Below are 25,652 nucleotides of genomic sequence, written 5' to 3' on the forward strand. Positions count from 1 at the left end.
TTGCCAATATACAATTTATTCAAAGGATATTTGCAAGCATATAAAAATCAAATTCTTTTGACTTAATAACAGATGATCTTGTATTGTTATTAAACGTACAGTGCAGCTGTAGTGCATAAAGCTGTAGACTTGATGGTAGAATATTATCTCATTGTTGTGAGTAGGAAAATTCTCTACACAACAAACACGTTTTGTATTATATCCAAAAAAAAAAAGTTTTCTATTTATATGTTTACACTGTACATTTACAGAGTGAATGATGTAATCACTGACTGGCCCGGGGTAATCTGATCCTAATAATCCAGGCTTTATTGGCTGATGGTGCACTTTTCTTACACTCTGTAATGACCGACACACAAACACTCTAGGTATTACTTCAGCCATTCAACCTTGGATAACAAAGAGCTGCTCCTATAATGTACACCCGCCAAACGTACCGCACAGTTTTAAAGAAAATGTAATCAGAAGACAAAAATGTATAAATTAGGTGCTCCACTTTCAGTTCACCGTCAGTTTGGTTCGTCGATGGGCCTCCGACAGTATGGGCAGCAGTTATGCTGAAGCACCAGAAGCTCATAATCTTCACTGTGAAACATCTGCAATAAACACAGCACGAGAGTGTGAGCAACTTGACAGGAAAATAAAGAAATAATTCAAAAACTTTGTTCGTCAAAGAGGACACCAGGTGGTTAACACTGGGTTCTGCTAGTTGAATGCATTATAAACGCCGTACCTTGAAGCAGGTAGGACACATGGTAATGCTGACTTCAGGCAGCAGGGAGCGGAAGTATTCCCATTTGAGCGGCCTGGGCCAGCGTTTGATCAGCACGTCCCTCCTGCTCATGGCGCGCAGCACAGGACGACTCACCTTGACTGGGACAAAGTTTGAGCCCCCCTGCTGTTTATACACAAAAATGAACCATTATAGACTCCATCCTTTCACCCTGTCCAGCTGGCTTGCCCATTTGGCAGAATATTAATCACCTCATCTATTTTGTCCTTTTTCTTATTACCTCAAAGCTCATTTTGGCTGTAAATGGATCTTCCTCTTCATCGTCCAAACCCTCATCCATCCTCAAAGATTGGAGATCTTATTGTGTTTATTTGAGAACATATAACCAAGGCGATGCACACATTTCACACATTTTGTGTCGCATATGTCTTCAGTAATTATGTTTGCAGAGCAGGAAAACCCCTTACAAAATTATCCCCGAGAGACTTTTCTAAGAGGCAAAGTGTTCAAAATTAGCTGTGGCTGTCAGTCACTTCACGGCTCTGGAAGAACACAGCATACCTCAGTGCCCTTGAGGGTCTGCTGGCTAATGCAGGTTAATCCCTGCACTAGGGCTGTGGCTACGGCTCTCAGAGGGTTAGTGTCATTAAGATGAGACAGGAGAGCCTCAGTAACCCTATTAGCTCGAGAGCTAAGATGACTTAGTTCTGACAGCTTACCCACAAGTACAGAATCAAGGCCAGCGCAGACTAAACAGCTTCTTAGAACTGTCACAAGGCAGAGGAGAGCCACGTGCTTCATTTTGAGGAGATGTGCACTGTGTTACAGCATGAACACAGACTTGCGGCACAGTAGAGGCTCAGTAGTTCTTTTATAACACATTAATAACCCTTGTTTGTCTATATATCAACATATAACTGATGATCAAAGGATACCACCATTGTCTATATCCTGCCATCGTGCAGCCCTCTGATCTGTGTGAGGAACTTCTAGATCAATAAGAGACAGAGCATCCTCATCAGAGATGTCTTCCTCCAGGTAGAACTGGACCAGCGGCAGCACATCTGTACAAAATCACATGCGACATTTAAAAAAAACTCTAATAAAACAAGCAGATTCCTTGGTGGCATATACTGCGCACGGTGTGTATGCGTGTCAGTGACCATATGACGAGGCGCAGTAGATGAAAGGCTGCCTGCAGTTAATGCACACACTCCCCTGGTTGTTCAACAGGGGGTTGTTGGTGGAGCAGCGGTAGCACATCATGCCCTCAATCAGATCCTGCAGCAAACACAGGTGTGTTTAACAAATATGATAAAGGTCACAGCTCTAAAATTTCAAAAACATCACATACACACACACCTCTTTGTCGTGGAAAGGTTTGGAACGAATGGTGAGGCAGCCCAGCTCTATAGACTCTTGGAAGCGTGAGGGAATGTGCAGCTCCTGCAGCTTCTCGTATGCGTACCTTGCAAGCTTATATGCACCAAGCTGTCGGCTCTGCTTGGCCAGCGCATATAAAGTGTTTCTATAATCAGGTCAAGGAAAAATAAACCTGGGGAAGATTTGGCACAGAATTACTGCTTTGTAGATATCTTATTCCAAATATTGTGGGCGTATTTATACTTGTGTTACATTAGCAGAACATCAGCTGCGCTAAGCCAGCAACACTGACTGCATGCCCAGAAAGTAATAAATTAGTTTGTTTGTAGGGTTTTTTTGTGTTTTAATTGAGGACGAGTTGCTTATTTGTATTTATACAGAAACATATTGTTACTAGAGGAGCTCTGAGAGTGGCAACCAGAGGTCAATGAGTTGCAGCTGCAACAGCACTACAAAGGCACTTCTCCATCACCTAAAACTCAACATCGTTTCTGTTCTTGCCCCTCTACCCAGCCGCTCTCGATTCTCCTCCTACACACCCAGTTTTGTGACTCTTGATCAGTGCACGTCCTATTGTGGAGCTGTTTAAGTGCAATTTTGTGTGTGTGCGTGCAGTGTTTTAAGTGTTGAACCAAGTTGAATGCAATTTGCTGAGACTATAAATCCAAGTTCAAAGTTTTTGGAACATTTCAGCTTGGCCACAGAGGATTGCAGCTGTTCGGCCTGATTTCCTCTTCCAAGGCTGCGCTTTCCTTCCTCATTCCAGAGTCCGATGTGTGCCTACATAGATTTGCCCATGTGGCTGTGGGTGTACGCGACCGTGTATGTGTGTATTTGTTCAAATTAAAACGTATTGTTCAGTGTGTTTTTGTATGCATACTTTTGCACAAAGTTCAGCAATCAAAGCACTTGTTTAGATAACAGAAAATGTGTTTCTTGCTGGCATCGGCTCCTCCTCCCCATCAACACCCCTTTTCTTTCTCTCAGCAGCACTTTGGTTTCCGGAGTGGCGCCAACTCTCCTGATTTCTCCCTACGTCTATCTATTTTCCACTGCTCTATCTTCACTGCCTCTGCCAGTCGTGATTTTAGAATGGTATCTATCTGTCACAGAGAGTTTTCCACATTAAGAGGCCCCCATAATGCTCCATTTTCTAAATATTTGCTGAGATCTAACACTACGTTAAGTCCATTTTCTGAAATGTTAGGATACACTTTAGAGATGCCTGGTGGTATGTCCTTTGTGAGGTTGTTCAGGAGGAATCTGCAGATGTTGAAGAGCGTGTCTGGCATGTGAGAACTGAAGGGCTCATCCTACAGATAAAGACAGTTAAAAATATACACATGTAAGTTTAAGGGGTCACAAAGTGTTAGAAATCTCAGATGAAAGTTTTAAAAGCTCCATTTCCAACTTTTTTTCCCGTCATCTTTTAACCTGATCTAAAAGCAGCCTAAACACTCAAAGTGCCTCATTCCTTCTCAAAGTACCCTGAAGGAAAAGATGCATTTTCTTAAAAAAAACAAAATCACTAACAGCCCTTTATCCCTATAGTTGATAGTTCAAATCTATAGTGCCTGTCTGGGAGAGTTAAAATGAGATATAGAGGTTTCCTGCTCTGGCCTGGATCACAGCGATGCCTCTCTGTTGCAGGGGTGTGACCATAGCAGAGCAAAAAGCTGAAACAACAAACTGAGAACGCTGACACAGGCCAGGTCACCCATACAGGGCTCATAAGCCAGAACTGCTTGTTTGAAAGTAAGTTAGAGCTGCAGGCTCGGAAAAGAGGACTGATGGTAATAGAGGTCAGGGAGGTTTCAAGAATCTAATAATGGAGGTTCCTTCAAGCTGATATTTCCCTTCAATAAACTGCAACCTGACTGCCTTTAATTCTCTCTTTTGTCCCCTGCCCAACACCCTCTATGAATATTTTAATTTCTCTTTAAACCGTGACTCTCTTGGATTGACATAATCTTGCAGAGCCAGACCTAATTTTGTCAAATACACAGCAGTCTGGATGAATTTGAGTATAAAAGTTGATTCAAAAGTAGGCAGAAATCACAGTGGACTGTTAGAAAAGAGAGAAAATGCAGAAGGAACTTTGTACCTAAACTACCTAACTACATAGTAGGTATTGTTTCCAAGTACGCACAATCTGACAGCTAAAAAAAAAAAAAAGTCGTCCTTGTTACTTAAACACCGATTCACAGTTGTCTTGACTTAAGGTGTATCGTATTCTTACCGTGTATCGCTGGATTGAGCGATACACGTGGTAGAGCTCAGCGAGATGCTGAAAACGTTCAAACTTCTTCAGCATTTCTCCCCTCTGTTCTTCACTTTCTGATTCAGACAGACAATGGTGAAAAGAAAAACAAATGCATTAAGCATTTCAGTAAAAATGAGTTATGGCTGGTTGCTCTCAAGATACCTGTGCATCTTACCTTTGGCAATATCTAGACACTGCATAGACAGCATCCAGTAATAGTACCCTGCATCGTTGAACCTGTTCTCCACTACTGCATTCTGGGTAAGCTGCTCTAAGACTTTCACGGCCTCATTCTGAAGTCCAGCCTTGTGAAATGCTGAAAAACAAAAGCAGAAAAATGGTAAAATACAGACTGGCTGCTCTTGAGGTAATGCTGAATTTACAGAAACAATTTAAAGCATAATTGTTATTTTATGTTTGGGGACACATGCAATTAAGTCCATTTAGACAATGACACACTTTTTGTAATTGAGCCTGTGGACACCACCGCAGTAGATTTAAATCAAACAATCAAGATGTGACTGAAGTGCAAAGTTTCAGCTTTATTAAAAACAGTGTTACCTGTTTAAGAGTTAAAACCATTTTTATACATATTCAACTATTTTCAGAGGGTCAAAATGAATTGCAGTTTCACAGCGCAGTGAGACATTTCCCTTGTTATTCCAGGACAAAATAAGCAGATAAAAGATCTGGATTGAGTCTAAGTGTGACGCTTTCATTTCGTAGCTTATGAGTTTCAAAAAGATGCCGATGCAAGTGAGAGAAGCCATCATTAGGCTGTAAAAAAGAAAATAAACCTGTCATAGAGAGCGATAGCAACAGTGTTAGGAGTGGCCAAATCAATAATCTGGTTCATTTTTAGCACAAATGACTTCACTGACCAGTTCATCAACACCAAAAACGCCTGAAAGACCACAGAAGGAAAGTGCATGTTGACAGAATTATTTACATGGTTAAGAAAAACAACTTCACAACATCTAACTAAGTCAAGAACACTCTCGAGGAGGTGGGCGTATCATTTTCAAAGTCTGCAATCAAGAGACGCCTTTGTGACTGTAAATACAGAGGGTTTACAACAAGCTGCAAACCACTGGTTACACTCAGGAACAAGAAGCAGTGTTATGGCATGGGCATGTATGGCTGTCAGTGGAACTGGGTCACTAGTGTTTATTGATGATGTGACTGCTTAAGTGTACAGGACTATAAACTCTGCTCAGATTCAGCCAAATGTTGAAAAACTAATCTGACAGCACTTCAGAGTGCAAATGGATAATGATCCAAATCATACTGCAAAAGCAACCCAAGAGTTTCCAAATGGCATGTGAGAACGGGAATGGCCCAACAGTCGCCTGATCTCCCAAGAGAGAATGTTTTTCTTTTACTGGAGACAAAACTGGAGGAACGAGCACGAGTGTCTGTAGTAAAAGCCTATCAGAGCATCTCAAGGGAGGAAACACAGCACTTGCTAAGGTCTATCAAGATGTGACTGGAGCACAAACTTTCAGCTTTAATAAAAATCTTTCATTACCTGTTTAGGATTGAAAACCATTGATATATTTTTTGGACGAGTGACGAAATGTTTCTCCCACTAAAAATGCTACATCTACATGAACAGAATTAACTTTAGGGCATTTATATATTTCCATCCATCCATTCTCTTCCACATATCCTTTTCAGGGTCGCAGGGGGGGCTAGAGCCTATCCCATCTGCCACCCAAACATGGGGAGAACATGCAAACGCCACACAGAAAGAACCCGGCCTGATGGTGAAATTAAACTCAGGACCTTCTTGCTGTGAGGCAACAGTGCTAACCACATTGCTGCAAATATCTCTCTCTCTCCCCTTATATATATATATATATATATATATATATATATATATATATATATATGTATGTGTGTGTGTGTGTGTGTGTGTGTGTGTATATATATATATATATATATATTTTATTTTTTTTTTTTTTTTTTTTTTTTTGTTAGGGGTGCAACGATACACAAAATTCACAGTTCGGTTCGATACTTTGGTGTCACGGTTCGATATTTTTTCGATACAAAAAAAATGTTCATGCATTTTTAATTTGTCATTTATTAAAATTATAAATATATATTTTAACTCAAAAGTACAGTTTTTAAATTTAATGTTGCTGAAACAAAGTAATAAAAAAAAAAATTTTTATCTGATCGAGAAATCACTCATCTTTGGAAAAGAGAGTTTATTACAGAGAAATGGCTCTTTCCAAAATAAAAGCTATACTATACGCTTCTTCTGGGCTATATTCTCAGCAGCATATTAAACATATCAGGTCCCCATAAGGAGAATCATGTGCTAACGGCTGTCTAAATGACTCGGGTAAAGTTTGTAGCATGCTGCTTCCCACTAGTGCTTTCAGCATTAATCTCGTTGAAATGACGTTAACGCCACAACACGGCAAATCTCCGTTAACGAGCTACCGCGGATCGCCCCGTGCGTGGGGCTAGACGGCCAACACGTTAACGAGCAAACTGCGCTAACGCACTAGTTCCCACCAATGTAATTGAGCATTGCGTGGCACATCTGACATACTATTTTACTTTTGTCCATGACGCGCTTACCTTCAGGGTCATACGTCACACGAAAACCAAAATAGTTCCAAACGCCAGATCTGAATTAGGGTGGGGGAGGTTCAATTTGCCATGTTGCAAAGACAGCTTAACTTCTGTCTCCTAGCCTGCGCTGTGCTCAGTGAATCTGCGTTCGACTACTCCGCCTAGGCTGCACTGTCGAGCGCAGATCCACTGAGCGCTCAACACAGACAGCATCGTCATTAGAAAAGTTGATAAAACAAATTACAAATTTTGTATTGTTCATACATATGCGTACCAAACCGAAAGCACTGTATCGAACGGTTCAATATCGATACAAGTATTGTTGCACCCCTAATATATATACATACATTTTTTTTAATTTTATAGGCAGTCATGGACTCCAAAAAGTGTTCAACCAATTACTTTCACACCTCTGAAAATGTATAAAAATGTCTGTAATTTTCCTACTAATCTGATGAAACTACATTCTATAGAATTATATAACATTATTACAGCCAAGAAAAAAAGAAGTGAAAGTACATTATAGGACATACACATTTGTAAACTCACATATTACCTAGAGTATTTAACAAGAAGTGCCATCCCATTTCAAAAACAAAAAAAAACATGCAACAACTAGTACCAGTCCTTTCCAAGCAGGACGGCAGCTTCTTAATATGAAACGCCAAAACATTTTGACTTTAAAGCCGTAATAAACATCACCACTATCCTTCATGTTCCAATCAGAGGGTAATTAGAAACAGCTTTAGGGAGTCGACCTCAGTAATGACCCTGCCCCTGCAACCACAGCAGGGGTCAGGCTGTATTATGGCAAACATTCATCAGTCTAACTGAATAAAAACCACATTCAGACACTGATGGTTACTGTTAGTAATGGGCGCACACTCCTCCCCCTCCCCCTTACAGAAACACAAAAACCAAGCTGACAAGGTTGCAGAGCACAGCAGCAATTGTCAGAATCTTTTAGCCAGAGCTCCCATGCAGACAACTACAGCTTACATTGTGCTGTTAGCAAAATAAAGATAACAACATTATCTTTTGGGGACATACTGAGAAGCGTGTCTGGCAATAAAAGACAACTTCAAATTTAAGAAATAGGAAATGCTTTAGGTATGATGTACTTGAAAACCTTGTTGAACCCCTGGGAGTACTAATCAGAACCTGATTTTGGTACCAAGTGAGCTCCAGCTAAAACCTCCAGAATATATAACAAACAAAGTCACCTGAGTTAAGCAGAGTTAATCAATTTCTTAAAATGTTATTTATTGAGAAGTCCCAGTGCAGTGGACAGGAGGCAGGCCAGAATTTGACACATTACAATCATTAGTAACACAATACTAAACTAAAATACACACAATCAGCAAAACGCATGACCACAGGCAAGTTTCAGTACATCCAGACCTGCTCAGTCATGCACTCCATGTGGAGACAGGCAGAAGAAGATTATGTAGAAGAGGAAATATGCCTGCTGAGATCATAATTATAAATCTATGAGCTGATTATAACTATGGTTACAGTTGGTAATCATCATCAGAGCTGCTTGTAGTACTGGTGATTAGAGGCATGGAAGCATGTCATTCAGTTAACAGGCAGCCCAGCTCTGTCCTGCTATGCTTGAGCAAAGAGGATCATGTTTTACAGTGGATATAGAGAATCTCAAGGAAGTAGTGAGACATTTCAGTTTTTGGAGCAGGCCTTGCTTTATTACTTCCATATGTAAACACTAGCAGAAACATGCATTGCAGAAGAAACTGTGACATAAGTCCTCTCCCACTGGCTTACTAAAAGCAAAAGTGAAATCCTGCTGGTGATGTAAAAGCTCACCCTTTTGAGCCTCCTCAAAACGGTCATTTTCAGCCAGCCACTGGGCGTACGGCACAAAGACGTCGTTTTTGAACTGCGGGTGTTTCTCCACCAGTGAGAAGGCCTGAGACAGAAGACAGAAGAAGCATATGCTTGTGACTGCCTGACTTGTGTTTTTAGTCCCACATATAGAGAATAACACTGTACTCCCTGGCTATTTATGGCTCTACTTCACTTACCGCACATTTTCCAAACATGTTACCTTAAGTCCAAATACTTCTTCGCCATTATTTATTAGCCGAGAACAATGAAAATTGCATGAGCTAAATTGATTTCACACTCAATTAGAACTCCAACTGCAGGTCTTGTGCTGTTCGAATGACAGTATAAACTGTAAAGAGCTGCTGTAGTGCTTCGTGGACACATATCGCCTATCACACTGACTAATTAGCTCAATGTCCTGTGGCAAAATCTGAGCCAAGAATCACACAGCAGTCATACCATACAGTAAAGGAGAACAAATGTGTGTTTCAGCCCTTTGAGCCCATTCATTTAAAGAAATACTTTGTTTTAAAGAGTGGGAGCAGTGAATAGCATCCATATGGCCTATGCTGTAACTCAGTCTGTGGTGCCGTCTGGCTCGTCTTGGTGTCCACCACCCCGCCCCCTTGAAGCACATAAAGCCAAGTAGTTCTCTCAACCTCTGCCTCCCTCCTCTGCTCTTTCTTCTCTGTCTCTCCCTCTCTGAGGATTAAATATTCCAAGAAGACTTCAACAGACATAACAGCAAGAATCATGTGATCATAATTTCATGTTCTGTTTTTGGCTCTAGTGTTTCAACATGCAAATCGCCAATGTGCATCTCTGTTACGCCTTTAACTCGATTATAGACTGCAGATGGATTAAAGAAATGCAATATTTTCTTCTTGCCATGATCCGCCTTGATGGAGGAATTTGATTGGAAAAAGAACAGAATTTAAAGCTGATACTCTTTCACTGCAGTAGTGTTTTGAGCTTCTCACTAGCTAATCATCATGTGGGCATGGATTCAGAGAAATCCAAAGCTGGATGATTAGCTCTGGAGTGTGTGTGGCTCCAGTTTGTCAGTGTAGAAAGAAATCAGGCAGACATATTATCTTATTGTTTGCTTTCAGTTGTGGTTACTCTGACAAATAAAGTGGACTTTTCTGAGGATCCCTGCAAAATTGAACAAACCCCAAATATGGAGCAGTGTACTTTGTGGCTTATAGTGCAAGTGCCACAGCAGTTTGTTAAGTGCAGCCCTATATGCTTCACATTATATTTATGTGATTGTCTCAGGACTTTTTATATATATATATAAGTTATAATAAGCTGAACAGGTGTGCGTAAGTGTGTCAGACCTCTTCCCAGTGCCGAGTTTCTACATGCAGGTGCACCAGAGCCTTCAAGTCCCCCATCTTAGAGTAAGTCTCTGAGGCATAGCCATGGTGTTTCAGCCTCTTAAAGTGGAGTGCACATTTTGCTAGCGGTTCGCGTTCAGCCTTGTCCAATTTACGGGCGATGTCGATCAGCCTGGGTGAGAGAAGACAGGAATGAGCACACAGAAAGAGGGCGGGAGAAGATGAACCCTGCTGTATCAAACTATGCTCGTGACCCCAGAAAGAATGTGAATCAGTCAGGGTCACGAGCTGAATCTGAGTCAGGCTAAAGAGCTCGGACTATGTTCAACAGCAGTGTCAGTTGCGCTGACCCACTGGTAGCACCACAGGACACTTACAGCGTGCAGAGAGTGGGTCAGATGGAGTCAGCAGGGAGTTCTGACATGCTCACCAGATATCAATTTGCCTGGTTTTCAACAACACAGACACACAACACACATTAACAATAATGGATGTATGATAGAACCTTAAAGGAGAACTCTTATGTTCCTTTCCAGCTCCATATTTTTATCCTTAGTCTCTACTAGAGCAGCTTTGCAGTTCAAAATAATCCTTATCTATCTAATAATAGCCATTTGTGCCGCCTCACAGCTCATCAGTTGTCTGAAATGAATGGTTTAAGACAAATTTCTTCCTTCTTTAAGCAGCAAGTGGGTGGACTGTTCACAATCAGAGTGGTCTCCCTGAGACAATCGTGTAAGGATACTGGTTCTCATTGACATCATACAGATGTAAGATCAGTAAACTGCCTAAAATAAGCAGTTAAAGCAGTTTGAAGTCTGAGCTTTTGGCTTATAGGGATTACCTGTACATATGCTGACTTCATTACTATTATTATTATTAGTAGTAGTATTAACTTTGGCCATGTTTACTACAAGCATCAGCCATTGTAACAGTATATATAACGGAAGATGAAGAAAAGCACAGTAAGTCCCATTTAATGGAAAGGTATTTGTTTCTGGGAACATGTTTAGCCCTCATGGCTTCCCCTTCACATATCTGGCTCTAATGGCCTGCGACTGAGACTCATGACATTTACTGGACGTTTATTATTGCTTGTGCTATTAAATTAAAACACAAACTGCAACTTAAACTTCAACAAGTCAAATTAGGAGTCTCTGTATCTAAATGGACAATGCTGCTCTGTTATTGTATTTTGTCCCATCATCATTTCACTAATGATAGAGTACTCAAGTAAAAATAAAAAAGGACCTAGGCTTTATTGTAATCTTTTTGGTCTTGAGTAATAGATCCCCAGGTTTTCTGATGTTTTCTTTGGATAATGGCTGCTTTAACACTCATTTTTAGTCAGACCTTGTGCCTGACCATTTTCAGAGGAATGTTTTGCTTTTTTATTGTTGTTGCTGTTAAGCCAGTTAAAATCTACCCATGAATCATTCTAGATTAAAAACAAAAGCTATCTAACTCATGGGATCTACATCTACACATAACAGACAAATAGAAAAAGAACCCATGTTAAATTGTACCTTTAGGCACTTTGTTACTAGCAGCCTGTTGCAAAAATACTACATTTCTTCCCCATTTATTTATTTCAATCTATGAAAGAAATACTAAATATAGCACCGTTCGTCAGGGTGATTCCAAAGAGCTGTTAGACAAAGAAATTGGCATATCTTAGCACGGTGTGCCTATCCTTGAAAAAATTTGAGGATACTGGACAAGTGGACAAAGAAGAAGCAGCAGGCCTGAAAAAAATACTACAGTAGATGAACAGTATTTGAAAGGCATGTTCTTATGAAACAAGAAACAAGTTCCGCAAGAACCTGAAACTGGACCTGAGAAATGTACCTGACAAGATCTAGAAAAAGACAATATATGCCAAACTACACAAGAACTGGACTGAAAGTCAGTGGCAACAGGTTTTATGGAGTGACGAATCCAAATTTGAAATCTTTGGTTTAAGTCATCGTCAGTATGGCGGGATCGTCAGAGGCGCAACAATGTGTGTCTACAGCCATCTGCAAAACATGTTGGAGTCCCAGTCATGGTTTGGGGCTGCATTTCAGCCAGTGGTGTTGGGGATCTTGTCAAAACCGATGTAATTACGAGCACAGAAAAGTACAGTCAGATTGTGATCCACCATGCAATTCCATCTGGAAACTATATGATATGCAGTAACTTCACTTTTCAGCATGACCATAATTCCAAGCACACTGCCAATGCAGTAAAAGCACCTGAAGAGAAAAACACATATTGGAAGACTATCAGCCATGGATTAGCCTCCTCAGAGCCTGGACCTCAAGATTACTGAAGCAGTGCGGGATCAGCTTACACGGAGAATAGAACAAAAGGATGCCAACATCCAAAGAAGAGCTTTGATTGTCCCTCAAAAAGCTTGGAGAACTATTCCTGAAGACTACTTTAAGAAATTACAAGAAAAGAAAAAGTAACATGGGGTAGGTGGCTCAACAGTTTTGCCAAACCTAGAAAGTAAGGTGATGGAGAGCTCTGAGAATGTATGTAATGAACATTTATAGCATATTAACTTATTTTTCTTTCTGTAAAGCTTTGAAGCAGAAGAACTAGATCTAGGATAAGTTTATATTATATTTCGAAATCACACACATATCAAAAATGGTCGTTTTAAAGAAAGTTAAACAGGAGCAGCAGGATTTCAAAATGTTTAAGAGAGAGACTGACACCTACATGTCTGCCCAGCCGTGTTCGCCTATAATGTCTATAGCTTTGAGATGTTCTCCTGCTGACAGGTACATCTCTGCTGCTGCCCGCGGCTCCTTGCTGCTCTTAGCCCAGTCTGCCTGCTTGGTCATCAGCATCCGAGAGCTCTTTGGGTCTGTCACTCCGACAAACTCCTGCAGCAAGAGAGAGAAAGTTTCAAACTTTACATCACATTCAATAATTAGTAATTAAGATGGGCAACAACCAACAATGTAATGTAATGTCCAACAGTTTATCAAAAGCAGATTCCTAACAGTAATCTGAAAGGAGAGAAAGAAAAGTCCAGTTCAGATGGGCAGAACCATGTGGGTCAAGTGTGAGACAGGAGGAAGCGAGTCACACAAACAGCAGGCAGCTACAAGGCCTTTCCCTCCGGTGTCCATCCTACCTAAAACAAACAGCCGGAGGGACCAGATGGCCACACAGCCACATAAATATACAGCAGCCACATCAAACACACATACAATCTGATACAAACTCAAGCACAAATATACATGAACGAGTCATGGCTGTGTCATCAGCTCCAGCAATGCGAATGCAACGGTGATGATCAAAAGTGGGGGCACCGCATGTAAACATAATAAAGCACGAATTTGTCTCGGCTCCAACTGACCCCCTCATCAAAGTGTTCGTGTAGGAACAGACGCTGGCTTTATTTCTCTCCTTTTGTGCCCCACTTCCAACTGTAACTATATGTCGTACAGGGATACGTGCGTAAACGTTGGCCATGCGTGTGCAGATCAGATGATATATGTAGAGATTCTGATGATATATGAGGAGATGAAAGACAGACAGTAAAGGGGGGGCTGTCTGAACACAGTGCAGGGCCCCAATTTGGCATAACTGCACATGCTGAAGAAAACCATATGCTCTAAATCCCGAAAACATGCAATGCTTCGCAGGTGTTTTTGTCTGTATCGATACAATATCTTATATGTAAGAGCATGTGTTTTAGTCAGTGATTTAATCACCTTGGCGTAGTCGAACATGCGCAGGTCAGTGTACATGCTCAGCGCTCTGGATTCGTGGCCAGTACGTTTGTAGAGCCTGGCTGCCTCGTGGAATTTCCCCTGGTAGGCGTAGACGTCTGCCAGAAACAGGTCATTGTCGTTCTCACCCCGCTTCTTCCTCTCCTACAAATCAGTCAACACAAACACTGAGTTGGGTGCTAAGACTAACAGTCACATATATTAGCATGCACACACACACACACACACAGTTATGCATGTGGCTTTGCATACACATAGAGTTACACAAGACTGAAGGGTGTTGAATCTTCACAAACCTCTTCTGCCATCAGCCACAGAAATAACAAACACCATTTTTATTGAATGAAAGAAACACTTCTTTCCATATATAATAATTTTACTGACAAAAACAGAGTGTCAAAGATGAACATTTCCACATTTCAAATAAGAACAAGCAGAAACACCCAAGCCATAACAGATTCTGCTCCGCTCAGCAAGCACATTGTTAAGGATTTGTGCATATGCTTAGCTGTGCGCTTGCATGTCAGCGCGGACTCAACTGGAAAAGGTCACTCGGGATACAGGTTCCTCCTTTGTTTGAGGTTTAGGTCTAGTCCAGAAAAAAGCCTACAAATTACTGACATTATGGTATGATGACAGTAATTATGATTCACTATTTAATGATGTCAGGATATACACTAGCCAGGAAAAAAAAAACAGAAAACAAAAAAAAATTATAACCAAATTAGGCCTCTGAGGACTTAGCATTACCTCAATGCTATTGATTAGTTCCAGGTAGCGCAGATCTCGGATTCTAATGAAGGCCTGAAAAGGTGGAGAGGAAAGATTTAGTATAATTGCGTCTGAGAATCTGTTGCTTTGTGTTCTTATTTGCATTACTAGCTTCTTAAAAATTCTTCATCGGACACTGATTAAGGATGTGGCTTCACTGTTGATTTGGCTAACTTGGGTAATGTCCATGTTTTGACGTTAAGTGGTTGCAGTTAACATGATGAAGAGTAGGGTACTGTATATTTCTATTGCTCATTTTACTAGAAGTAGTAAATTGTGAAGGATGGTAAGATCTGCCTTACTTAATCAAAACAATGTGTGTGTGTGTGTGTGTGTGTGTGTGTGTGTGTGTGTGTGTGTGTGTGTGTGTGTGTGTGTGAGTGAGTGAGTGAGTGAGTGAGTGAGAGAGAGAGAGAGAGAGAGAGAGAGAGAGAGCTAGCTGACCTTCTTGGCAGTCTCAAAGTCAAGTCCCTCCAGGGCTTCTGTGGCCAAATCCCTCCAGTCACTATCTGTCACACCCAGGCAGGCAATCTGGTAGGCCTCCTTAAACATCTTCCTCTCCAAGTACTGGTACATGGGTGCAGACTGGCAGGCCAACAACATCACAGTTAAAAGCATTATAAATACAAATTTGTGGAAAAGAATGGCCACAAACCAATCAATAAACAGAAACAAAACATCTTTACAAAACACTTTTTTTCTGTAACTGATATAAATTGCATCCATATATATCATTTCTTTCTTTGTAGTACAAATAAATACCATATTTATGATAAAAATGACCAGGATCGTGGCACGTGTTTCTGCAGACATGTAGAACTAATGCAGAGCAACAACGGAGGAAATTTAAAGGTTAAGCGCATTTCGCTGGGACGCATTTCGATGAGTCACAGTACTTTTAACAGCATATTGTGGAAGAGAATGAAAAATATTACTTCTTTAATATTTAATATGCTTTAAAAAGCATATAACTCTGTGGCATTATGAACACTAATATAACAGCCAATACCAGGGTAAGGGTAGAGGTCAAAAGGTCAAACAGAGATAATATACTGAGATTTGAAATTTGACATTTGGAATTTATACTTGATACAATTCCAATTCATACGAGACCAGTTTCATAAAGACTAGATGAATACTTTAGGAAGTATTAGAAATGACCTAGTAACATATGATGAAAAGCAAGAGCCATCGAACAATTTTAACCATCAGTTTCAGTTTCACACAAAATTACTACATTTTGACCATTTTTATTTCAGAAGCATTTTGGCTACAGACCTGTGCCACCACACGGAGCGCCATCACTGCTTCTAGACATGAGCAGCCTGACAAGATAATACCCACCTGCGGCACCTCCACTGCAGACATGGAATACACATGGAGGCAGAATATCTTGGAGCCATTGTAGCCGACCATAAAGCCTTGCATCTTCTGCTGGTGTACAGGGAAGTTGCAAGCCTTGATATTAAGGTAGCCATTCCCAGAGAAGCACAGCATGTCCTCACACTGGGTGTTCCAGGCTACACTATTGGCATTAGGCTCCTGTAAGGAAAGCAAATGCAAGTACACAGGAATAATGAGGTCAGAGGTGACTGTGAAACACATACAAGTCTGGGCTATTGTAAACCTGTTCCTGTATTTAATGCAACTAATTGAGCACACATGCTCGTTTCCATTTTATTTCACTCCACTGCATCTCTGAAATGCAATTCAAAGCCCGCGAGGCTAGGTTCCTTTGTCACGCCCTTTCCACTGCCTGCTGACCTGAAAAAGTAGCTCTTTACTCTTGATGTCATAGACAAGGAGAGTGTTATGCTCATCCACCACAGCCAGTTTATTGCGGGAGGCGCTCATGTCCAGGCAGCGCACTGACGTTGTTAGCTTCAGCAGCGTGATGGGAAACGGGTTGTCAACAAATATCTTTAGTATCTGCAAACAGAGAATAGAGAATCAGTTGTGTTGTAACTGGCTCCAGTAACAGATATACCCAAAAAAAAAATGCTTTCTTCATTAGGACAGCAGTTTCCTTTATGTTCAAATTCCAGGAGCACTGGCATGTGAGCATGACTCCCACTTCTGTGGTTACTTTGTGTGAGAATGGATCTTCTTGGAGTACTCACAGCGCCATTCTTTAACCCTACGAGTAGGCCCTCTCTGCCTGGTGGACCACCAATCACTTTGATGTATCGAATTAGAGATTCCATCACCCATTCCTTTTCCCTCACACTGTTGAAGGACAGACACTGGAGTCTCTTCTCCTGCAGAAGAGCAGAGTAAGAAGGCTGAGGCTTCAATTATATTTGACAAATGGAGCACTGACTGGTGCAGCATTGTCAAACGTTTCTGTTTTCATCATTTCACAGTGTGTTAATCTCATCCTTTAAGCAATTCAAACATACTCGTAAATGTCTCGCAAATCCTAAACACAGTGCTCTTTTAAGCATCAAAAGGTGTTTAAAGAAAGCAATGCCATAAAGATTAACAGTGATTTGATTTGACAGTGACATATACAACACAGACCACATGAACACAGCCCGTTTATATGGTCTAAAAGTTCTTTTAGGCATGAAACATGAGTACGCCTGATAGAGAGATCTGAAGCACCTCTGTCACACATAGACAGATTTAAAAGGAAATAACCGCCGCATTACAGCCGCTCCTCCTCCCTACCAGACTGTCAGACACACAGAGACAAGAAGCAGAGAGCAAACCCAAGAGACATCCACTGGTTCAACAGACTATGGTGCCTTCCCCCTGATTCAACTGGCTTAATTTATCCAGTTTGAAGATGGTTGAGAAAGGGAGAGAGACAGAGCACATGCACAGCTGGAGTCTTTTGCAAACTAGGCAGAAACATCTGGGGGAACAGCCATTCCATTTCTGGACTGTTTGGGCTTGAAGTAAATGTCTAAACATTGATTTACTGTGCTTTCATCGTATTAATAGCGCTCAAATGTCACTGCAGCCTCTTGCACAATCAAGTGTGCATTAGTGTAATTCACAAAGAACAGCAGCCCCACTGGAGACCAGAGGAAGTATAACTGAAGGAAAATACAAGTACACACAGGCTCTGGCAGACGCAAGCAACTTTAAATGAATGTTTTTGTATATTTTGCCACTACAAAAAAAAACTGCGGACCTCTATCTCTTCTGACCTGACACAGAATGATATGTTGGGAGCAGACGACCAGCAAGTTGCATTCAAACTTCCTGCATATTTTCTCCTTGACGCGGTAGTGCATGTCTGAGGAGTCGTCTGAATAGAGCTCGTAGATGAGGATCTTCTCGGGCAGCTGGATGGCAAGACGGTTTCTATAGATGGCGATCTTCTTCACGAGCTCACGACACTTGATCCTCACTGAGGGGAATAAAAAAAATGAGATAAATGGGAGAGAGTAGTCATGAAAGGAGGGTGAGGAAGGTTTAATTATCTTAGCCGATGCATCCTGTTGAATAAGTTTGCCCTCGGTTTTTTTCCTTCAAATCTTCCTCCCTCGTTGGTGCGAGGAAATTAAAGACTGTCACCTCTCATTTAAATAGAAAATCCTATTATAGCAAGATGTTCACCAAAACATTTGATATCTACTCATTAAAAAGGCAGGCCATCTGCCCTTACATTAGATTAATTTGAATAATATGACAACAGGAAAATGACAGTGAAGTTTATCTCCCCAAATGCTGTCTGCATTGCTTTGTTTGATCATCTCACTGTGAAGCTGCAAGATGTACAAACAATTATTTTGACGAGGCATCACAATAGCTAGCCTATCTTAAACTCAGAAGCCTGTACACCAGAGCAAAAGCGCACCTTTTTGCTCAGTGATGAGGTGCTGGACAATGACATCAGTCATGCTATCTCTGTAAGCATAACGATCCTTGTAGAGGCCATGAACTGTACTGAAGATAAGTTGGTAGCAGGCGATAGTCCCATCCTGGCAGCCCAAAACCTAGGTAAGAGACAACAATGTAGCAGTACATCCCATTAACACTTCTAAAAACAGACTGCGAGAGTGGGAAAATGTTCCTGTTGTTAAAGCCTCTACACGGCAGAACTGAGAGAATCTGCTAGCAACCAAATCTCTCCTGTCACTTTTAGTTAAACACAGTGAAAAGAAAAGCGGCGAAAGTGTTACTTTAAAATGAAACGGCTTGTGCATCTGTGCAGTTAAGGAGGCACTCTGTTAGAGGATCAAATGTCACCCTAAATGTCACGTCAGAGCTCTGAGCGTGTTGCATTTTATTCTTGTTCTTCTATCACAACACTTAAATAATGGCGTATGTCACAGTGAGAGCAATTTCTCTAGATATATGGCTTCACAAGCTGTGGACCCACCACAAAGTTGGAGTCAGGCTTAACCCGGCAAGTCCACACCCAGGAGTTCTGCTCTCCGACAGTTCCTAGCCGCACACCATCTTTTGTGTAGAGGGACGCCTGTTTATCAGAGCCACCCATCACTATATACTCGCCCTTAGAGAAGTAGCCGACGCAGCACGGGTCATAGGTGAGAGTCCTGTCTTTTCCAATCTGAGAGAGACAAAGAGAGAAAAGGACATTAAAAATAAAAATAAAACTAGCATTTCTGCAGTTATTGCCCAAGGACCCAGGCCGGCACTCCCCACTGTCTGGGCTTGCACACTTCAAAGTCTTCAGTATTCAACCAATTCCTTTGAGTGTTCGATGAAAAGCCAGACAAAAAAGAAAGTGTTTCTCTGGTTTAAATAGCCTCCTTTGTATCAGTCTTCAAAGTCCATTTGCACAACATCATATCAGGTCGCCCCATTTGGTACATCTGGTTTTCCTCACTCTGGGATAAAGCTTCCCTGACGATCCATAGTTATTTTCTCTCATTGCGAACAATTCTTGGTGTTGTAATCAAAACAGCATGTTCAATAGATAAATAGGCCAATGACAAAATATGAGCCTAAGGCATAACGGCAGAGTAATGAACACTGCATATTTGTCTATAATTACGATATCGCCCACTGGGAATTTAGGAGGAAGGAGGAATTGCTAAGGGGGCATTAAAGCATAGCAGGACCACTTCGAAATATACTGTTATGGTTTCAATAGACCCTGACAGTCTGATTAAAACAGGAAACACTCCATAAAGAGTTTTAAATACGTTATATTTTGAACAAACAGACTAATTTTGTGATGTTGCCGTCGTAGTGCTTTAGCAAGTTAGAACATTTTGAAACACTGTCAGTAATATGTGCTCTAAGTCTTCTGGTGTTTTCCCATGAAAATGTGTTTAGTCATGCATGTGTTTAGCCTTTTCAACAGTTAAAAGTAACAGAGAAGATAGATTAGAAACAAACATGTTGCGATAACAAGATACTGTATACACTGTATAGATATTACAAATCACCATGGTGTCTGTACACCCACGCAGGCATGATCTGGTGTCACCGTGTGGAATCAATATTTTTGGAGATTTTGTGACAAAGTGACCAAGCTATTCGAGCAACTAAAATGAGCAAAAGATGCTTAATTTTATACGTGACTACTTTTTTTGTTTTTTAATTGGTCTTTTTGTCTTAGGACTCGCCCAGCTTTCACTGCATGACAGCCACTTGATAGCTTGGATAAGATTCAGCTCCTTCCCATGACCCTAAACTGTTTAAGCAGTTAAGAAAATGGATAGTGGATAGTTCTTCTTGTGTTTATCATACCCACACTGTTTCTTTTATCTATAATAGTTAATCAAAAATGTTCTAAGTTTGTGGTTTTTAATCATTTTTATGCAAAACTGTTGCAAGTTAGCGCCATCGGCAATCGGTCAGTGCAAAACAATACAATGTACTGATGACAAGTGGAAAATTACAATAAACTCAAAGCCTTTATCATTACAAAAATATACATATGTTTCATTAATGACCCCCTATCCATTACCCGTAACATACCAATGGGCCTGTTCCAAGTCAAATGACCAATCCATAATAGAACATATCAATTTATAAAGACTAAATGCCCTCACTTGGCCACTTAATGGTAACACCACTGGACAAGCCTAAAGGTTGGGATAGAGGGGACTGTCCACAGAAAGTAAAACTGAAAAGTTTATTTCAAAACTGAAAATAATAAGTCCACAGTGTCTAAATTAATAATTTCACATTTACTTTTGGATTCACATGGTAGATAAAAACTCATGTTCTGTGTTTGATTCTTCATCAAGCACAACCTCATCTTTATGTGTAGTGTATCTCTGTGTCTGAGCTATTAAGCCATGACATGATGATTAGTAAGTTACCAAATACATATTAAATACAATGCCATACAATATGATAGTTTATGGTAGGTTGTGACATTCACCTGTTTTCCACTGAGCTGATAAAAGGAGAGCTTCTGACCCCAGTCTGCCACAGCCAGAATGTCATTGTGCTCATCCCTGTGAAAACACAACAAAATGACTACAGACATAAGCATTAATCACAAGATTCAGCACTGATGAGGCTTCTGTCATTTAAGTAATGATGACAGTGAAAAGCAGAGCAGCCAACCTTCAGCTAGGGGACACGCCGGTCACTCTCTCAGTGATGCAAAGTAATGGATGCAAAGCCTTTTAATGTTAATTTTCCAGAACTGTTTTAATTCAGGACAGAATACAGCATAAACCCATGTACCTCTGCATCTATTAACCCTGAATCTCTGGCGGCTCTAGTAAACGCTGTTCCCTGATTGACCTCATGTTTTGACCACAATTTGATTACCAACTTTCCCATATGAGGCAACCCAGCAATAAAATCTCTACTGTCTTTTATGGCTTTTATCTTTATCCTACTTCCCGCATCTTTTCACCTTTGTGTCGTCTTTTTCCCTTAATTGACCTGTTCTGTGGTCCTGCATAGTTTTCATTGCTGAACTCTTTGCTTTGGCTGTAGGGGGAATCATAGAGCAAAGACAGCTGTTCCCAGGCATCATAATTCAGTCCATCATTGAGAAAGGTCCACGGCTCACTGGTTGAACACTGCCACCTGCTGGCCCTACAAAAACTACACCTAAATAAGAAATCAAATTTTGCACAATTTGGGCTCAAAATCTTGGAAGGACAGTCCAAAAATATACGTGGCTATGTGTTAATCTGTGGAGACATCCTTCCATTTCTATAATAACTTAGGACTAACTTGGAGGGATTCCAGGCTATGGACCAGATAGGAGAAGAGGAGCCACCTGGACGCTCTATTTTGACCTTCTCCTCCCCATTTTTGTTCCGAATGCTCACCACTCCATTCATCATACCCAGAGCAAGGTATTGCCCGTCGTTTGTCCACCTGCAAGCAAATGATGCACAGCAACATAAATGCACAAATGAAAATGTACTGCTGCTGCATAAAAGTTGCTGCTCCAGACTTCACTTACCCACAACATGTTATTTTGCTGCTCACTTTATGTTTGTTTACAGACTTTTGCTCTGGAGACCACAGGCCTAAAAATATGAGAAGTTTGAGATGTTTAATTTCTCTATGTACTTACATTAGGTCACATTTATCAAAGTTCCCCACTAAGGTGCACTCACCAAAGTCACCAGATGAGCAGGAAGCAAGCTGGTGAGTGACTGGGTTGTAGGCAACACACTGGATAGAGTCATTGTGACTACAGATAAACAAATAAAAGAAAAAATGATGGAGGAGTACAGACTGTGCACCGTGGTGTAACACTACAACTCTGTAATACTAAAGCAATAAGTAAAAGCGCTGCTTACGTATATTTTAAAATACCCTCCAGTTTAGAAGTCCAGATAATAATGCTTTTGTCTGCTGACCCTGAGGCAAATCTTTTACCTGCAGAAGAATGCACTACTGAGTAAGAATTAAGAACAAAAATAAGATGACCGACACAGAAAAATGTAGTGAAAATCAATTTAGTACCATCTTTGGCATAAGCCACACAGTACACTATGTCTTTGTGTCCTTTTAAAGGCTGAATAATACTGCCATCTGTTGCATCGTAAACCTGGAACAAAAATAAATAAATAAGGTGAAATTGAGTTGAACGATGAAAGTATTCTCTACATGTTTGCATTTTTAGGCTAAAGAAAACAGAAAAGCCTTACCAGGACACGAAGCCCTGCAGCAATTATGAGTTGGCTACCATCTGGTTTGAAGGCAAGGTCATAAACGCTGCAGAAAAAACAAAACAAAAGAACAGATCCGTGTTGAAATGGTTTTTCAATAAATTGATTAGTTCACGAGCAACAGCTATGAGGATCCATTCATCACTGAAATCATATAATGGAGGTTCCCTGTGGAGTTTTTGAACTCTGGCAGTGCCACGGAGGTGGATTTTACAAGGACGTTATTGCTGTCTGCCAAAGTGCACACAGGGAAGGTTTTGCAACCCTGCAACTCTGTTGAAGGTTTTGGAGGAATTCACAAACTTATGAGTGAAGATAAAGCCAAAACATGTCACTGCAACACTGTGAATTAGTAAATATGTTGTTAAGAAATATGAAAGAAATATTAGAAATATAGATGTTAAGAATTCTGGTGTAAAAAAAAAAAAGGATAAATAAATAAAAGCACTGAAAAATCTGGTTTGTATGAAGAGGGAAAACATTCAACAGTTTTGCTAGATTGCAAGGATGCACACAATCTGTTTCGGTGTGAAAACACTCACTGTGAAGCATGGAGAATAATGGCTTCCAGTTTCATAAGTGTGAGAATTTGCAAGTGTCCAATGTTTCTTTAATAGGTTCTTTCAGCTGCAACCTTATTTCCCAAGTGGTCACCACAGCGGATGGATCTGCATATTTGATTTGGCACAGATTTTATGCTGGATGCCCTTTTGATGCAACCTTCCCTCCCTGATCTGGGGTTTGCGACTGGAATTACGAGTGAACTAGCTTGGGACCTCCAGTGTCTTCTTTCAGTATTGAATTAGGGGATTTCTTTAATATAGCACACTGACTTTTTCTCTTTTTTTCATTTTGGATAGACCGAATAAACAAAAAAACCCATAAAATTCAGAGTTTGAGGAAAAAGAGGACACCTTTAGCAAGGACAAACAAGTGCAAACAACAAAATCACACACGCACACACAAAACATACAAAAAATGTTTGCACCTAACAACAAGGAAAATCACGCGTCTCCATCCACTCCACCCTGCGTGTGCTCTCTCCTCCACCTCTTTTGTGCACTGTCTGTTGTTTTGGATGGTTCACCCCAGATATTTAAATTGGTCCACCTTAACTACTTCTGCTACTTGAAAACTTGTCACCTGTCTCCCTCTCATTCACACACGTATTCTGTCTTGCTTCTACTTTCATTCCTCTTCCTTCCAGTCTGTGCCTCCACCTTTCAAAACTCAAAGGGGCTCAAAGACAATCCCTGATGTAATCCCACCCTCACCTCGAACCCATCTGTACCACACAGCTCGCCACTGTCGCACTGTCCTATTACATGTGCTGCACCACCCTCACGTACTTCTCTGCAACTCTTGGCTTCCTCATGCAATACCACAGTTCCCTTCCTGCCAGCTTATCATATGCTTCCTTCAGATCCACAAAGACACAGCTCAAGTCCTTCTGACATTCCCATACTTCTCCAATCAACACTTTCAAAGCAAAATTCCCATCTGTAGTGCTCTTTTGTGGCATGAAGCTGCTCACTGATCATTACCTCACTCTTTAAGCTAACTTCAACAACACTTTTCCCCATAGCTATGCTATGGCTTACGAGTTTTATCCCTCTGTAGTTACTGCACACTTGTTCTTAAAAATCAGTACCACTTCTCCATTCTTCAGGCATCTTCTTACACTCAAAGACTGTGTTAAGCCATCTGATAAAAACGTTCACTCTTTTACTTGACTATATCCAGATCAATTGTACTTACGTGCATAGAGTTTTAAGCCAGGAAATTAAAACCTATATAAATAAAATGAATAAAAATCCCTAGTGGGTCCACTGGGGGTAGGGACACCAATAGGTGTCAAACTTTAGATGGACTGGACTACGTCTTTGTCTAATTTCAAAGTGAAAAATGTGATTGATCTGTGGCTCAAAATTAATTGAATCATACCACCAAAAAAAGTTAACTTCCATTTATGCATATAAGAAGTTGGAAATATCTCATTTAAAACTACAGCATGTTTTTATTAGAAAACAAATAAAGCTGTTAAAATGTTTCAAGTGACTTCTCAGCATTATTAACATATCCCACACTGTCTCACTCAAACACAGTTATCATACTAAGTATATAAAGTCCTGCTTTTGCCTTTTTGGGGAGTCATATTTTTCCTATCCAGATACAACCATCTATCCAAGATGACTCCTGCAACATATCAAGTATTGTAATTTGATTTGATCATAATATAAACTTTTTAGTGGGCATTGTATCATTAGAGTATTGTGAGTTACTCTGTGATTTCCATTCTCCCTCTGAAACAGCACAAAAGCATCTCTCCAAACACCTACTCGGATTTGTTTTTTCGGGAAGTCTGATCTTTTAAATGCTGGACTAAACAGAACTACCTTAATTCCTGACAAGAATGTAATGGGAAATAATGGAAAATAAGTTAATACCTTGTTTAAAAAGACTGTTTAATAAAAATATGTTATTAGGAGCACGCAATTCTGCACAGCACCCAAAAAAACCCGTAATGAGAACTAGAGATCATACGTCTATGATTATATCGGTTACCAAAGAACCATCATAAGCTACTGTACTTATTGAAAATACATAATGCACGACATCTAATATGAGAGCGATTTGAAAGATGGTGATAATTGAATAGCCGCGATGCTAAAGCTAGTTAGCAGGCTAACACTAGTTTACATAGCAACCACCGTTGCTAACCACCTAGCGTTACATCTGAGCATCGGGACGAGGCTGACAGCGCAAACCTAATCACCCAGATTCCTACCATTGCTCACGGATCGTTTCCTTCCATGCTAGGACGGCTCTCATTTCCGCTCTTTAACTGAAAAAAGCACCAAAGGCTCTTTTTTCAACAGGTTGCTGCAGTTCGCTTGGTTCTTTTTTTCACTCTGTACTGTTTCTTGT

At 40.6% G+C, this 25,652-nt stretch overlaps 1 protein-coding gene across 1 annotated transcript; it reads right to left on the reverse strand.

Annotated features, from left to right (window-relative positions):
* Positions 1-25,627, reverse strand: ift122 (intraflagellar transport 122 homolog (Chlamydomonas)). Its single transcript, XM_040008110.1, has 29 exons — positions 25,513-25,627; positions 22,704-22,770; positions 22,519-22,603; positions 22,353-22,431; positions 22,167-22,243; positions 22,010-22,076; positions 21,775-21,921; positions 20,963-21,038; positions 18,983-19,174; positions 18,458-18,596; positions 17,805-18,007; positions 16,770-16,907; positions 16,414-16,578; positions 15,994-16,191; positions 15,094-15,234; positions 14,629-14,682; positions 13,861-14,022; positions 12,857-13,023; positions 10,151-10,322; positions 8,790-8,892; positions 4,555-4,695; positions 4,356-4,453; positions 3,329-3,429; positions 2,096-2,261; positions 1,897-2,014; positions 1,669-1,797; positions 1,014-1,090; positions 734-898; positions 1-596 (listed from the first exon to the last, which is right to left on the reverse strand). The coding sequence occupies exons 1-29, from the start codon at positions 25,554-25,556 to the stop codon at positions 510-512; spliced, it is 3,558 nt and encodes a 1,185-aa protein (XP_039864044.1). The 5' UTR covers positions 25,557-25,627; the 3' UTR covers positions 1-509.
* Positions 25,628-25,652: the final 25 nt, after the last annotated feature.

This window comes from Simochromis diagramma, unplaced genomic scaffold, assembly GCF_900408965.1.
Source record: "Simochromis diagramma unplaced genomic scaffold, fSimDia1.1 OVJJ01000545.1, whole genome shotgun sequence".
In the NCBI taxonomy this organism is placed as follows: domain Eukaryota; kingdom Metazoa; phylum Chordata; class Actinopteri; order Cichliformes; family Cichlidae; genus Simochromis; species Simochromis diagramma.

What these genes read in the sequence shown, in the direction of transcription:
- ift122 (XM_040008110.1), bottom strand. Translation starts at nt 25,556, where the DNA reads ATGAGAGCCGTCCTAGCATGGAAGGAAACGATCCGTGAGCAATG. An exon ending in TAGGGTTAAAGAATGGCGCT is followed by an intron (nt 16,579 to 16,769) that starts GTGAGTACTCCA and finishes CTCTGTTTGCAG; the next exon opens with ATACTAAAGATATTTGTTGA. An exon ending in CTGCAGTGGAGGTGCCGCAG is followed by an intron (nt 15,235 to 15,993) that starts GTGGGTATTATC and finishes TTGGCCTGCCAG; the next exon opens with TCTGCACCCATGTACCAGTA.